The 17,165-nt window shown below is 44.1% G+C and overlaps 1 protein-coding gene across 1 annotated transcript in view; it reads right to left on the bottom strand.

Moving 5' to 3' along the window:
• The window catches only part of LOC122925513 (vitelline membrane outer layer protein 1 homolog), a 57,574-nt gene that overhangs the window by 15,999 nt on the left and 24,410 nt on the right, over nt 1-17,165 (bottom strand). The window contains exon 5 of the mRNA XM_044276867.1: nt 4,442-4,623. Within this exon, the coding sequence (XP_044132802.1) occupies nt 4,442-4,623 (182 nt within the window). The remainder of the gene's footprint in view (nt 1-4,441; nt 4,624-17,165) is intronic.

Genomic DNA, 17,165 nt, shown 5'->3' with positions numbered 1-17,165 from the left:
TTATTCTTACTGGGGGGCACTAATGGGAGCATTATTCTTACTGGGGGGCACTAATGGGAGCATTGTTCATACTGGGGGCTGCTAATGGGAGCATTATTCTTACTGGGGGGCACTAATGGGGGCATCATTATTTCTACTGGGGTGGCACTAAGGGGCCCATTATTCTTACTGGGGGGCACTAATGGGGTGGCATTCTGGGGTGCACTGATGCACGGGTCATTTTAATTTTTGCACTAGATAAAGTCCCCAGCGCTGCCCGATTATGTAGTGTTTGTGTGTTTATTCGTTTGTTACATGGGCGCCCAGGAGGCAGATCCATGCGCTTGTTTTATTTATTACCCAGAATTCATTAGTAGCCCTATATACCCTGGCAGGTACACACTGTTTATTTTATTTTTAACTGTCCCCCTGTGACCTCCACAGTTCACTGCCCACTTATCAGTGACCTCCAAAGCACCCCACCCTCTTTAAGGGGTTGTGTGGGTTCAGAGCTGAACCCAGACATAAGCTCCCCTTCACACATTTAGCCTGTAACGGGGAGCAGGCGAATCGCGCTCTCTCTGCAGCTCCGCCGGCATCCCGCTCGTGAGGAGGAGCGAAGACACGGCCGGCGGCCTCGTCTCCATAGTAACAAGGAGGCGGGGAGGACACGGTTGCGTACGCCTCCTCAGCGTGGCCGGTGTCCTCCATCTCCTAGACAGCGAGCAGGGGGGAAACTGAGCGCCGAAGTTAATGAGTCGGCGCTCAGGTGTATTGATATGTTGAACATGGGTCACGTGACGCTGGCCACGTCACATGACCCATCAATAGGACCTATTTAAACAGGTAACCTGCTGGCCACAGGTTGCCTCTAATTGGTCTTGCAACCTCACTAGCGAACTCTGCATGTGACTTCTGTTTGTTTGACCTCGGCTTGGATTTGACTTCGCCCTGGTGTTACCCCTTGTACTGACTCGATCTCTGGGCTCCTGACTTCGGCTTGTATTGACTTCGCCCTGGTGTTACCCCTTGTACTGACTCGATCTCTGGGCTCCTGACTTCGGCTTGTATTTACTTCGATCTTGTATTATACCTTAGTCCTACGTTACCTCCTGGCTCTTGATCTCGGCTTCCATTGGTTCCGGTTGCTGTTTTGTTCCTGGTCTGGGAAGCTTTTGCTTCTGTGTCTATGTTGTTTTTCATTTCTTTAGACCCCTGCACGTACGTAAGCTGTACCCCATCGGTTAGGTTGGACCGTGCAAGTAGGTAGGGATAGAGGTGTGGGTGGAGTTCAGGGCTGCACTTATCCCTACCTGTTTGTGACACTTGTCCTTGTTCAGCTCTGAACCTGAGAAACCCCTTTAAATGTGACCTCCTCAGCGCACTGCCCCCTTACCAGTGTCTTTCACAGTGCCCCACCCCCTTAACAGTAAAGCCTCTTTCACATGGGCGAGATTTCCGCGTGGGTGCAATGCGTGACGTGAACGTATTGCACCCGCACTGAATCCGGACCCATTCATTTCTATGGGGCTGTGCACACGAGCGGTGATTTTCACGCATCACTTGTGCGTTGTGTGAAAATCGCAACATGTTCTATATTGTAGTCACAGAGGACGGATGGGTGAGTGGAATAGGTGGCGCAGTAGTGATAGGCAGCTCTGCTCCACCAATGTTCTCCACTATCCCGCCGGCTCACACGAGGCAGTGGGAATTGCAAGGGAAGGCTTTAAAATGCTCATTAGCAATGTAGCCAGTGCTGACTGCCCAGAAACCCTTGAAGATGCCATGGACCCGGCAAAATATTTCGGGGGCAGTGTGTGAACAAGCAGACTACCAAATAGTATATTCATCAGAATGAAAAGACACCAGTGCTCCTGTGAGCACCACGGCTTTCTTCTTGCTCACCAAACACAGCGTTGTACATTGTGTAGCGGTTGTACTTGGTATTGCGCTCAGCCCCATTCACTTCTAGGGGCTGAGCTGCTCTTAGGCCACGTGACGGGAAAGCTGAGAGAAGGCCACGACAATACTGCAATCACTGCCTTCTTAAACAGCTGATCGGCAAACTCCCACTGATCAGATACTGATGACCAGGGCCGGGACAAGGTATTTTGGTGCCATAGGCAGTTAAAGCAAATTGTGCCCCCACCCCAAGCACTCATAGGCCCTGATTTATTATTGCCTGTTTTTGGCACAGAAAAGTCCACTGGATTTGTGACTTTCCAACGCATTTGTCACTTTTCATGTCGCAATGTGCATTTTTCGCCACCCCGACCAAGTGTACGGAAAGTGGGAGTGGTGAGGGCTTAGTCACATGTGGACCTCACCTTAAACAGCTTTATAATAGTTTTGGACATCTTCTGGGGTGTAGACGGCATATAAAACAAAGAAAAACCTTCACTTACCTGTTAAAGGTCCCTTTGTACCAGTGTTGTGGGTCCTGCCCCAGGGCTGCCTGACCCAATCGGACCAGAAGTGATGATGTGGCAGCCATTGTTCATGTGACCACTAAGCCAATCACAAGCCTCAATGATTACGTGCTATTTATATATTACCATACAGGCCAGTTATTGGCTGTCCCATAAATGACCGACGTGATGGATCCACAACGCTGGAACATGGGGATCTCTAGCTTTTTTCATGGTTTATAAGCTTCTCTCCTCTAGGTTCTCAAAACTCTTGGATAGATCCATAAAAGGGGTTTAGAGGACTTTTTTTTATATCCCCACGCCTGTACACCGACGGGGACATATGCACCACTGCAGCCAACCACTGGCCTCAGTGGTGACGTGTCTCCAAGTGGTACATGACCCAGCAGTGACATGGCGCTCAGGGACATGTCACCATTGAGGCCGATCAAAGTTTTAAAATAACATGACATCAGAGATCAGAAACCTTTGGCGCTCCAGCTGTTGTAAAACTACAACTCCCAGCATGCACACTTTCTTGCCTGTTGAAAGTAGGATTCTAGAAGTTGTAGTTTCAGAACAGCTGGAGTCTGGAGGTTGCTGGTCCCTGCGCTACATTAATACAGTAAGTGCACCAATCCTACATTTGCATGTGAGGCACTTGGGGCAGGAGAGTGAGCAGGATGATAAGTATGTCACTTGGGGCAGTGGACTAGCAGAGGGGGAAGTGAGGGACTGGGTCCTTTCCCCAAAGCAGCACACTAACAATCAGTGCTTCCCTTACTATCCTGATGCTGATTGATCAGTGAAGCAACAAACAACCAATTAGTGTTTCCATCAGTCTCAGGAGGGAAGCACTCATTGGTCAGTCTGCTCCTATTTCTGAAAAGTTTCTGCTGGGATTTGAACTCACAACTTTCTATATTACAGCCAAGAACCTTAACCACTAATATATACAGCTACATGTTAACCTGCTGTGAAATATAAAATGATACTTCTGCTGTATAGGAATACTTACTACATGTCAAACTACTATGAGGTTTTTCTGACACAGTTTATCATTCAGCTTTATAGATGAGTGGTTAAGATCCTTGCCTGTAATGTAGAAGGTTGTGAGTTCAAATCCTGGCAGAAACTTTTCATAAATAGAGGCTAAATTAGATTTAAATACATTGACTCGAGCATCGCACTCGAGCACACCAGTTCGGCCGAGCATGCTTGCTCAACACTACCAGCCAGTTGTCAGTCATCATTGGTTACATAATGATCTGTTGAAACAGCTAAATTCAGCATCTGTCTGGAAGTGTTGTGAGTTTATATGGTAGAAGACCAGCGTGCAAATAATAGAAGGTGCAAGAGTCAAAGGTGGGACGGTGCAAAGAAGAGCCACCAAATCTACCATGGACATGAGATGATAGAAGCCTAAAGGTGTTGAACGGCAGATGATTTTTGAAGCATTCTTTAACTGTTCAGTTTTAGAAATAGTTTTTGGTTTTCATTTGATGTTTATTTCATAATCTGAATAAATCAATACACAGAATAAAGAAGAAGCTGTAGAAGATTGGAGAGCAAACAAATCTCAAGTTTACAAATCACCAAATAGACAATGGAAACCCCCAAATCCTCCCTCAGCTATCACTACAGTCAACATCGCCCAACACCATTAACTTTTACCTACCATCACAAACCATTACCCAAAGACACCTACCATGACTTAGCATTACCACCCACCACACACCATCAACCAACACCACCCACCACCAACCACTATCCAACATAACCTAACATCAATTGACCCACCAGTACCCACCTGCATCTACCACCACCCACCATCATCAACCACCACATACCATCACCCAATATGACCACTGACCACATTCATATGTCCTACCAATCAAGAGGATTTGCTAAAATACTGTATGATATGCTCAAAGAAGTGATCCCCAAATATGATTTCATTTTATGACTAATTCAGGTTTAGTTATTTGCTTTTGATTTGTACGACACAAAAACTTGACATCATCATCCCTCCAAAATCCTTGTCTTTCCTGGACTCTGGTTTGGATGCCACATATTTCTTTGGCACAGTTAGGGCTCCATGGACCATAATTTTCCCAGGTCAGACCATTTCCCTCCATAACAGAGCCATCAGAGCACGTAAACGTAATGTTGTTGGCGGCCGTGTTATTCCACCTGACTCTAGGTTCAACTCTCAGGCTGAAGTTTTTTAGATATCCTCAATTACACCCAAAAACAGCACCCCAGAAGCCAAATCTATGAGGAAAGCAAATATACATTGTGTTATTATACACACAGTGGCTATTACACATATGTACATTCTGAATATCACAGCCTAAAAATAGGTTTTACTATCCAGGTAGCAGTTAACCCTGAAGGGCCCAAGTAAGATGATACCAGTATTGGAAATAGCACACAGCTGGTGAGGACCTGACACAACTTGTAAAAGGTGTTCAAGGGCTCTAAGTAACATCTAAACATGAATCTCTATAATAGATGGATTGCAGAGATCCTCCAGAGACATATCTGCCGCTTTCGGTGTTGGCTAGTAGGAGAATTGATCCCCTCCCCTTATTGACTACACACATATATCCTAATAAGCCATAGGGAAAGGGGTTGTCCAAATATATATTAAAATCTACTCAACATATAGATATGGCTGTCCACTGTTCGTTGGTCTCCTATTGAACATGCTGGTCTGCTGTCTTAACATGGATCATCTAAAGGATATCCAGGTGGTAGGATCATTGCGTACAAGTATAATAGTCAACAGAGGTTATGTCAGAATGAGTCTTAAAGGGCATGTTCATGACTGAAAATGTTTTTAGTACTTACTTTCTGTGGAGTGAATGATCTTCACCACCTCCAAGGATGAAGGTTTTGTGCAATAAAGTGCAATTCCATTCAGAGCCGTGTCATCTAGAGGTTCTTGTTATTGCTGCACCTCAAAGTAGGACCTTGTCCTGTATAGCATGAATATAACACATGGTACACCACCTACACCCATTGTTCTTAAGTCCATTGTAATATCTGCTCTTGTCCTTGTCTATGTATTCATCCTAGTCCCTGTGTATCATCATTCCCAGTCATTGTCTCTACATCCATTCTTGTCCCTGTCTGTAGATCATTCCCAGTCCCCGTCTATACATCATTCCCTGTCTATACATCATTCCCAGTCCCTGTCTATACATCTGTTCTTCCCCCAGTCTATACATCACTTCCATTCCCTGTCTGTACATCCATCCTAGTCCCTGTCTATACATCTATCCTAGTCCCTGTCCATACATCTGTCCTAGTCCCTGTCTATACATCTATCCTAGTCCCTGTCTATACAGCTATCCTAGTCCCTGTCTATACATCTGTCACAGTCCCTGTCCATACATCTGTCCTAGTCCCTGTCTATACATCTATCCTAGTCCCTGTCTATACATCTGTCCTAGTCCCTGTCTATACATCTGTCCTAGTCCCTGTCTATACATCTATCCTAGTCCCTGTCTATACATCTATCCTAGTCCCTGTCTATACATCTATCCTAGTCCCTGTCTATACATATGTCCTAGTCCCTGTCTATGCATCTGTCCTAGTCCCTGTCTATACATCTGTCCTAGTCCCTGTCTATGCATCTGCCCTAGTCCCTGTCCATACATCTGCCCTAGTCCCTGTCCATACATCTGCCCTAGTCCCTGTCCATACATCTGCCCTAGTCCCTGTCCATACATCTGCCCTAGTCCCTGTCCATACATCTGTCCTAGTCCCTGTCCATACATCTGTCCTAGTCCCTGTCCATACATCTGTCCTAGTCCCTGTCTATACATCTGTCCTAGTCCCTGTCTATACATCTGTCCTAGTCCCTGTCTATGCATCCTATCTAAATAAGTATAATATACAGCTTTCTATACATTGCTCACTTTAATCTGGATTCCTCGCACCTCTGTTTTTTCATCACAAACCTTCCTAGGGCCCCAGCCTCCCCATGTTTCTCCATTTGGAACTGATATTGTAATGCCCAGAGGTGCATTACCACCTTTTACATCTCTCCACAATCTCTGATGGTAATATAACATCATATATGCACTTATTTCCAGGGCCCTTTAAAGCTGATCTACAGCAGTGAAGAAAAATGGCTGGGTTGTTAAGGAAACCTGGTGTAAAACTGTGTGTATGTGGAGACTAAGGGCCTGCGAGCTTCTATAGGCTGATAAGGGTCATGTAACCAGGCTTCTATTGGTTAATGCATTTTTTGGGCATATCTCATGTAGGGATGTCCTTTTGAACAGCTCACTCTCAGACAGCAGCACTATACTGTCTGAGTGTGAGCTGCAGGGAGAAAGTCACCCTCCCTCCCACCCCTGCAGCTGACATTTTTTCAATCCCTGTCGGCTGCGGAATGGGAGGGGGCGTGGTCTAACCAGATTGGGGCGTGTCCCTGCGAGCTTCTATTGGCTGATAAGGGACATGTGACCGTGTGTATGGCAGTTGGTATATGAAGAGAAAGACCTGCAGGTTTCTATTGGCTAACGTAGGTCATGTGATGTGCCATATTTGCATTTTTTGGGAATATCTCAGGAATGGTAATATGCTAGAGAGCTGTGACCCCCACAAGATTTATTTCCAGGTAACAAGGGATGTGTATACCAAGTTTCATTGAAATCGATGGTTGCATTTTTGAGTGATCGCGGAACATATACACATACAGTCAGGTCCATAAATATTGGGACATGGACACAATTCTAACATTTTTGGATCTATACACCACCACAATGGATTGGAATTAAACGAACTAGATGTGCTTTACCTGCAGACTGTCAGCTTTAATTTGAGGGTATTTACATCCAAATCAGGTGAACGGTGCAGGAATTACAACAGTTTGCATATGTGCCTCCTACTTGTTAAGGGACCAAAAGTAATGGGACAATTGGCTTCTCAGCTGTCCCATGGCCAGGTGTGTGTTATTACCTCATTATCCCAATTACAATGAGCAGATAAAAGGTCCAGAGTTCATTTCCAGTCTGCTGTTTGCATTTGGAATCTGTTGCTGTCAACTCTCAAGATGAGATCCAAAGAGCTGTCACTATCAGTGAAGCCATCATTAGGCTGAAAAAACACAATAAACCCATCAGAGAGATAGCAAAAACATTAGGCATGGCCAAAACAACTGTTTGGAACATTCTTAAAAAGAAGGAACGCACCGGTGAGCTCAGCAACATCAAAAGACCCGGAAGTCCACGGAAAACAACTGGGTGGATGACCGAAGAATTCTTTCCCTGGTGAAGAAAACACCCTTCACAACACTTGGCCAGATCAAGAACACTCTCCAGGAGGTAGGTGTATGTGTGTCAAAGTCAACAATCAAGAGAAGACTTCACCAGAGTGAATACAGAGGGTTCACCACAAGATGCAAACCATTGGGGAGCCTCAAAAACAGGAAGGCCAGATTAGAGTTTGCCAAACGACATCTAAAAAAGCCTTCACAGTTCTGGAACAACATCCTATGGACAGATGAGACCAAGATCAACTTGTACCAGAGTGATGGGAAGAGAAGAGTATGGAGAAGGAAAGGAACTGCTCATGATGCTAAGCATACCACCTCATCAGTGAAGCATGGTGGTGGTAGTGTCATGGCGTGGGCATGTATGGCTGCCAATGTAACCGGTTCTCTTGTATTTATTGATAATGTGACTGCTGACAAAAGCAGCAGGATGAATTCTGAAGTGTTTCGGGCAATATTATTTGCTCATATTCAGCCAAATGCATCAGAACTCATTGGACGGCGCTTCACAGTGCAGATGGACAATGACTCAAAGCATACTGCAATAGCAACCAAAGAGTTTTTTAAAGGAAAGAAGTGGAATGTTATGCAATGGCCAAGTCAATCACCTGAGCTGAATCCGATTGAGCTGCATTTCACTTGCTGAAGGGAAAACTGAAGGGAAAATGCCCCAAGAACAAGCAGGAACTGAAGACAGTTGCAGTAGAGGCCTGGCAGAGCATCACCAGGGATGAAACCCAGCGTCTGGTGATGTCTCTGCGTTCCAGACTTCAGGTTGTAATTGACTGCAAAGGATTTGCAACCAAGTATTAAAAAGTGAAAGTTAGATTTATGATTATTATTTTGTCCCATTACTTTTGGTTCCTTAACATGTGGGAGGCACAGATGCAAACTGTTGTAATTCCTGCACCGTTCACCTGATTTGGATGTAAATACCCTCAAATTAAAGCTGACAGTCTGCAGGTAAAGCACATCTTGTTCGTTTCATTTCAAACCCATTGTGGTGGTGTATAGAGCTAAAAATGTTAGAATTGTGTCGATGTCCCAATATTTATGGACCTGACTGTACAGTCGTGGCCAAAAGTTTTGAGAATTACATAAATATTAGAAATTGGAAAAGTTGCTGCTTGAGTTTTTATAATAGCAATTTGCATATACTCCAGAATGTTATGAAGAGTGATCAGATGAATTGCATAGTCCTTCTTTGCCATGAAAATTAACTTAATCCCCCAAAAAAATTTCCACTGCATTTCATTGCTGTCATTAAAGGACATGCTGAGATCATTTCAGTAATCGTCTTGTTAACTCAGGTGAGAATGTTGACGAGCACAAGGCTGGAGATCATTATGTCAGGCTAATTGGGTTAAAATGGCAGACTTGACCTGTTAAAAGGAAGGTGATGCTTGAAATCATTGTTCTTCCATTGTTAACCATGGTGACCTGCAAAGAAACGCGTGCAGCCATCATTGCGTTGCATAAAAATGGCTTTACAGGCAAGGATATTGTGGCTACTAAGATTGCACCTCAATCAACAATTTATAAGATCATCAAGAGGTTCAATTCTTGTTAAGAAGGCTTCAGGGCGTCTAAGAAAGTCCAGCAAGCGCCAGGATCGTCTCCTAAAGAGGATTCAGCTGCGGGATTGGAGTGCCACCAGTGCAGAGCTTGCTCAGGAATGGCAGCAGGCAGGTGTGAGCGCATCTGCACGCACAGTGAGGCGAAGACTTTTGGAAGATGGCCTGGTGTCAAGAAGGGCAGCAAAGAAGCCACATCTCTCCAAAAAAAAACCACCAGGGACAGATTGATCTTCTGCAGAAAATATGGTGAATGGACTGCTGAGGACTGGGGCAAAGTCATATTCTCCGATGAAGCCTCTTTCCGATTGTTTGGGGCATCTGGAAAAAGGCTTGTCCGGAGAAGAAAAGGTGAGTGCTACCATCAGTCCTGTGTCATGCCAACAGTAAAGCATCCTGAGACCATTCATGTGTGGGGTTGCTTCTCATCCAAGGGAGTTGGCTCACTCACAATTTTGCCCAAAAACACAGCCATAAATAAAGAATGGTACCAAAACACCCTCCAACAGCAACTTCTTCCAACAATCCAACAACAGTTTGGTGAAGAACAATGCATTTTCCAGCACGATGGAGCACCGTGCCATAAGGCAAAAGTGATAACTAAGTGGCTCTGGGACCAAAACGTTGACATTTTGGGTCCATGGCCTGGAAACTCCCCAGATCTTAATCCCATTGAGAACTTGTGGTCAATCCTCAAGAGGCGGGTGAACAAACAAAAAAACACTAATTCTGACAAACTCCAAGAAGTGATTATGAAAGAATGGGTTGCTATCAGTCAGGAATTGGCCCAGAAGCTGATTGAGAGCATGCCCAGTCGAATTGCAGAGGTCCTGAAAAGAAGGGCCAACACTGCAAATACTGACTCTTTGCATAAATGTCATGTAATTGTCGATAAAAGCCTCTGAAACGTATGAAGTGCGTGTAATTATATTTCACTACATCACAGAAACAACTGAAACAAAGATCTAAAAGCAGTTTAGCAGCAAACTTTGTGAAAACTAATATTTGTATCATTCTCAAAACTTTTGGCCACGACTGTACATACATACACACAACCTTCTTTATATATATAGATAGCTTTGGGCAATTTTCTCCCCAGACTGGGTATTTCTTCCTTATTTGATAAACAGATCAAAATTGCAACCTATAAAGGGAGAGACAAGGGTATCTCATCACATGGAACTCATGACATCCAGAATAACGTGTGTCTTTTGTAGTGTTGATCACGAATATTCGAATTGCAATTTTTTATCGCGAATATCGCCACGTCAAGAATTCGTGAATATTTAGAATGTAGTGATATATATTCGGAATTTCGAATATTCGAGATTTTTTTTAATCAGTACTCATGATCCCTCCCTGCTTCTAGCTTGTGGGCCAATGAGAAGGCTGCAATAACTTTGACTTTAGGAGTAGTGCTGATTGCGAATTTTCGTAATGCTAATTTTTATCGGCGATAAATATATTCGTCATTTTTTTCCATCTGAAGCCATGATTCCTCCCTGCTTTCTTAAGTAACTTAAGCAGGGAGGAATCATGACTTTAGATGGAAAAATATGACGAATATTCTAAAAAACAAATATATTCGATATAGTGCTATATATTCGTTTTTTAGAATATTTGTAATATTCTAAAACATGAATATATAGCAATATAGCAAATATTTAAAAAAAAATACGAATTTAGAGCAATGTAGCTAATATAGTGCTATAATCTTCTTTATCTAATAGTTGTAGTTTTTTTCTCATCTGAAGTTTAGATTGGAAAAAAATTACAACTATTAAATAAGATTATAGCACTATATTAGCTAAATTGCTCTATATTAGTTTTTTTCTAATATTAACTATATTGCTGTATATATACTGTATATTCTTGTTTTAGAATATTACGAATATTCTGAAAAACAAAGATAGCACTATATCAGCTATATTGCTCTATATATTCGTTTTTTAGAATATTCGTCATTTTTTTCCATCTGAAGTCATGATTCCTCCTTGCTTAAGTTACTTATGAAAGTAGCCTAACACTGGCAGAATACCTGAAAACAAAACTAATACCGAGAGGGCTACGAATACGCACACGCCCTACTTTCTTCAAAGAAAATCCAGAGTTTTGCACAAAATTTTTACAAATACTAAATTAATGTTCATTCGACATAATGACTCTCACCCTTCCCTACCTACAGTCTGCAATTACAAACATCAAGGAATCTATCCTGACTACAGAAATACAATTTCAGGAAGTTTTATCCAAAGAGGAATATGCCCAACTACAAAATAGGATTACCTCCACTCTGACGGAACGCCATAAAGAAATAGAAGCTACTAAAAGACCAAAATGTCTGAGAGATACTATCGTCATACAAATGGCCAGATGTCCCCTATCGCTCACAAGGGATCGGAAGGAGGTCGCCTTCAGCTGATTCCTTTCGCTCCACTTTCAGTGAGGAAACCCAGCATCAACCTAGCCTAATAGAACAACGACCCAACCGTGGACCAAGAAGGGGACAAAGAGGGGGCAATACAACAGGACTTACCATTCCACCAGTCACAACTCGCTCACAGGTACAGTCACTTGTGTTTAATATTTCTTCTGTTTTGTTAGGTCCAGAACAACTCTCACTTCTACAGAAAGGCCGGTTGTTCTGTCCCTCATATCCATTAGATACGTTTTTAATGTATCTAATGGATTTTTAATGTTCGTCTAAAAGCACACTTCAGTTGTTTTCCAATATTGAACCAAAAAGAAACAAAATTGGCAATCTCAATAGATACATTGGGTCTGCGGAACAAAAGTTCATACTCCCCACCCAAAAACTATCCTCCGGTAGAGACATTCATCAGCTTGGTCCAGAGAGATATGGAGTGAGTTAGTAAGAGGTAAATATAAGTTTTCCCACAACCTCAGTGCTTCAGATAGACAAGCTCTTAATACGTTTAAACAAGACAAGAATTTGGTCGTAAAACCGGCTGATAAGGGAGGAGCCCTAGTGGTAATGGATAAGAGTAAATACCATGCAGAGATTAAGCGACCATTAAGCGACTAGCAGATTTACCAAAAAGTATCCCAGAACCCTACACGACAGATTACCAACAAAATCCCAAAAATATTACATTACAAAACAAAAGGGATAATTGATGATGCCACCATCAATTTACTCACTAACTCAAATCCGATTGCACCAGTTTTTTATGTATTTTCAAAAATACATACAAATTTGGAAAATCCCCCTGGACGAGGTCTCCACAAATTCCATTCTCTTACCATTATCTATCTTTTTGGAAAAAATTCTGACACCATTTATCAAAGAAACCAGATCATTCCTACTAGACACATGAGCTTTTCTGAGCATCATAAATAATCTACAACCTCTACCACCAGAAGCCATTCTGGTAACCTGGGATGTCACAAGTCTCTACACCTCAATACAACATGATAAGGGCATTCAAGCAGTAAAAAGATTACTACACTCCATTGATATGCAAACGGAGGTAATAAACCTCTGTTTGGAACTACTAGAACTTGTATTGTGCAACAAATTTTTCAGATTTCAGGATGATTTATACATGCAGAGACAGGGAACCGCTATGGGGTCCAATGTGGCCCCTCCATATGCAAAATGTTACATGGATCATTTTGAAAATACATACCTCTATATGAATCCATCTTTCTGCAACCATATCATCACAGGGAAACGTTACATTAATGATATTTTCTGAATCTGACAAGAAACACATGAATCACTCTTGAGCTTCCATAATTTCCTCAACTCAGTCTACCCAGAATTACAATTTACCATTCACCACGACTATACATCCATTAACTTTCTAAATTCCATTGTTATGAGGAACGATACCGGTAATCTTAGTACAGATCTTTACAGAAAACCCACAGACCGTAATAACCTATTACATTACACCAGTTTCCATCCATCCAGTACCAAGAAAGCCCTACCAGGCTCAAAACTACACAGAGTCCGTAGAATTGTTCAACATGTCCCTACACAGTCACAAAGACTAGAAGAAATGAAGGCCAGATTTCTCTATCACGGTTACCCAGTGCATATACTGAATCAATCAAACCCAAACCAAAACTCACACAACAAATAACACGTATGCCATTTGTACACACATACCACCCATGTGCCCGAAAAATCCTGAACATCATCTGAGGCCACTGGCACATTTTACAAAGGGCATATCCACAGATACTAGAATTTAGTGAACCCATTTTACCATGTAATCGATGACCCAAGAATTTACAAGACTTGTAGGAGCAGATGAAGGATCCTCAATTGCAGTACCCAGGCATCCTTTCTTACATACACAAAGACGAGGTACATTTCCATGCCTTCACTGCATCCAGTGTTCACATGTTCTCAAGGGCTCAGAGGTCCTCCATCTATACACGGGTAAAGCAATCCCAATATAAGGCCTCATGCACACGACCGTTGTGTACATCCGTGTCCGTTGTTCCGTTTTCCGTGATTTTCAGCGGACCCATTGACTTTCAATGGGTCCGTTGAAAACTCGGAAAATGCACCGTTGTTCATCCGCGTCCGTGATCTGTGTTTCCTGTCCGTCAAAAAAAATATGACCTGTCCTATTTTTTGGACGGACAACGGTTCACGGACCCATTCAAGTCAATGGGTCTGTGAAAAAACATGGATGCACACAAGATTGACATCCGCGTCCGTGATCCGTGGCCGTAGGCTACTTTCACACAGATGGATCCACAGATCCGTCTGCATAAAAGCTTCGTGAAAACTCAGAACTCAGATCCGACAGTATATTCTAACACAGAGGCGTTCCCATAGTGATGGGGATGCTTCAAGTTAGAATATACTACGAACTGTGTACATGTCTGCCCCCTGCTGCCTGGCAGCATCCGTTCTCTTACAGGGGGCTGTGATCCGCACAATTAACCCCTCAGGTGCCACACCTGAGGAGTTAATTGTGCGTATCATAGCCCCCTGTAAGAGATCAGGTGCTGCTAGGCAGGAGGGTGCAGACCCCCTCCCTCTCCTGTATTACATTCATTGGTGGCCAGTGCGGCCCCCCTCCCTCCCTCCCCAGTATTTAACTCAATGGTGGCCAGTGCGGCCCCCCTGCCTCCCTCCCCTGTATTTAACTCTATGGTGGCCAGTGCGGCCCCCCTCCCTCCCCTGTATTTAACTCATTGGTGGCTAGTGCGGCCCCCCTCCCTCCCCTGTATTTAACTCATTGGTGGCCAGTGCGGCCCCCCCCCCTCCCTCCCCTGTATTTAACTCATCAGTGGCCAATGCTGCCCCCCTCCCTCCCCCCCCCTGTATTTAACTCATTGGTGGCCAGTGCGGCCTCCCCCCCTAATTAAATTCCCCCCCACCCCCCATCATTGGTGGCAGTGGAGAGTTCCGATCGGAGTCCCAGTTTAATCGCTGGGGCTCCGATCGGTTACCATGGAAACCAGGACGCTACTGCAGTCCGGGTTGCCATGGTTACTTAGCAATTTTAGATGCATTATACTTACCTGCGCTGTCTGTAGCCGGCCGGGCGCTCCTCCTACTGGTTAGTGACAGGTCTGTGCTATAGGCAATGCGCCGCACAGACCTTTCACTTACCAGTTGGAGGAGCGCCCGGCCACAGACATCGCAGGTAAGTATAATGCTTCTAAAATTGCTACGTAACCATAGAAGCCAGGACTGCAGTAGCGTCCTGGTTGCCATAGTAACCGATCAGAGCCCCAGCGATTAAACTGGGACTCCGATCGGAACTCTCCGCTGCCACCAATGATGGGGGGGGGGCCGAACTGGCCACCAATGAGTTAAATACAGGGGAGGGAGGGGGGCCGCACTGGCCACCAATGAATTAAATACAGGGGAGGGAGGGAGGGGGGCCGCACTGGCCACCAATAAGTTAAATACAGGGGAGGGAGGGAGGGGGGTGGCACTGGCCACCAATGAGTTAAATACAGGGGAGGGAGGGAGGGAGGGGGGCGGCACTGGTCACCAATAGGTTAAATACAGGGGAGGGAGGGGGGGCGGCACTGGCCACCAATGAGTTAAATACAGGGGAGGGAGGGGGCGGCACTGGCCACCAATGAGTTAAATACAGGGGAGGGAGGGGGGCCGCACTGGCCACCAATGAATTAAATACAGGGGAGGGAGGGAGGGGGGCCGCACTGGCCACCAATGAGTTAAATACAGGGGAGGGAGGGAGGTGGCAGCACTGGCCACCAATGAGTTAAATACAGGGGAGGGAGGGAGGGGGGCGGCACTGGCCACCAATGGGTTAAATACAGGGGAGGGAGGGAGGGGGGGCGGCACTGGCCACCAATGAGTTAAATACAGGGGAGGGAGGGGGGTCTGCCCCCTGCTGCCTGGCAGCACCTGATCTCTTACAGGGGGCTATGATACGCGCAATTAACCCCTCAGGTGTGGCACCTGAGGGGTTAATTGTGCTGATCACGGCCCCCTGTAAGAGATCGGATGCTGCCAGGCAGCAGGGGGCAGACATGTACACAGTTCTTAGTATATTCTAACTTGAAGCATCCCCATCACCATGGGAACGCCTCTGTGTTAGAATATACTGTCGGATCTGAGTTTTCATGATCTATCTCAAATCCGATGGTATATTCTAACATAGAGGCGTTCCCATGATGATGGGGACGCTTCAAGTTAAAATATACCTTCGGATTGGAGAAAACTCTGATCCTATGGTATATTAATAGGGACTCCTGACTTTACATTAAAAGTCAATGGGGAACGGATCCGTTTGCAATTGCACCATATTGTGTCAACGTCAAATGGATCCGTCCCCATTGACTTGCATTGTAAGTCAGGACGGATCCGTTTGGCTCCGCACGGCCAGGCGGACACCAAAACGACTTTTTCCTTCATGTCCGTGGATCCTCCAAAAATCAAGGAAGACCCACGGAAGAAAAAACGGACACGGGTTCACGGAACTACAGAACCCGTTTTTGCGGACCGCAAAAAAAAAACGGTCGTGTGCATGAGGCCTAAGAATTCTTTACGTGCGACTCCGATTATGTAGTGTACATTCTGAAATGCTCTTGCGGTTTAATTTATGTTGGAGAAACTACCCAGAAGATCCGGGAACGGATCTGCCAACATAAATCCACAATTAGAAGAAAGAATCTCCTTTTCCCTGTGCCGGCTCACTTTGATCATGCTAGACACAATATTGCTCAACTTAAATTCCAAGTGGTGGAACACGTTCCCCCCCTTAGACGAGGAGGGGATAAAGCCAAACAGCTAAAAATACGTGAAGCATATTGGATTCATAGACTACAGAGCCTAAGGGTCTTAACAGGGAATACGAAATACTGAGTTTTCTCTAATCATTGTACATATGACGTTGTAAACTGTATGAAGAGTTTAATCTTCTCTTTCTTCTATTTTTTAGCTCAGTAACCAAATTGCCGCAGCATTATATCCTTTTATTCTAGTTCTTTTCATCCCTCAAAATCGCTATACCTGACCTCTGAATCTCTTATCCACAGTCCACCATGACTCCTTTGTTCTCCCCTCATTTCTCCTCCTCCTTGTCTGTTTCTTTTTTCCCTCTTGCCATTCAATTTTTTTAATGTAAATTATTCTATTATATTGTTATTTATTTTTTCATATTTATTTTTCTTTTTTTTCATATTAATGTTTTCTTTTTTTTTACATATTTCTTTAAATTTTTCATCATTTTTTTCATCTTTTTTCATGATTTATCTATTTTATTTTATTTATTCTGTCACATTATTTCATCCCACCCCCCTTTGCAACATCTTTTTATACTTTTTTCATCCTCTTGTATCCTTTCTCTATGCCTTCGCAATATTCCAGCATCCCTAGTGTGCTGTAAGCAGAGTGGAACACACAATCTACTCTGGGGGATTCGGAGATCTCCACCGTACGGGCTGAGCAAATGC

The sequence above is a fragment of the Bufo gargarizans genome, chromosome 2 (assembly GCF_014858855.1).
Source record: "Bufo gargarizans isolate SCDJY-AF-19 chromosome 2, ASM1485885v1, whole genome shotgun sequence".
Taxonomy (NCBI): Eukaryota; Metazoa; Chordata; class Amphibia; order Anura; family Bufonidae; genus Bufo; species Bufo gargarizans.
Note: the sequence above shows the minus strand (reverse complement) of the source record. Positions and strands in the feature narration are given on the sequence as shown.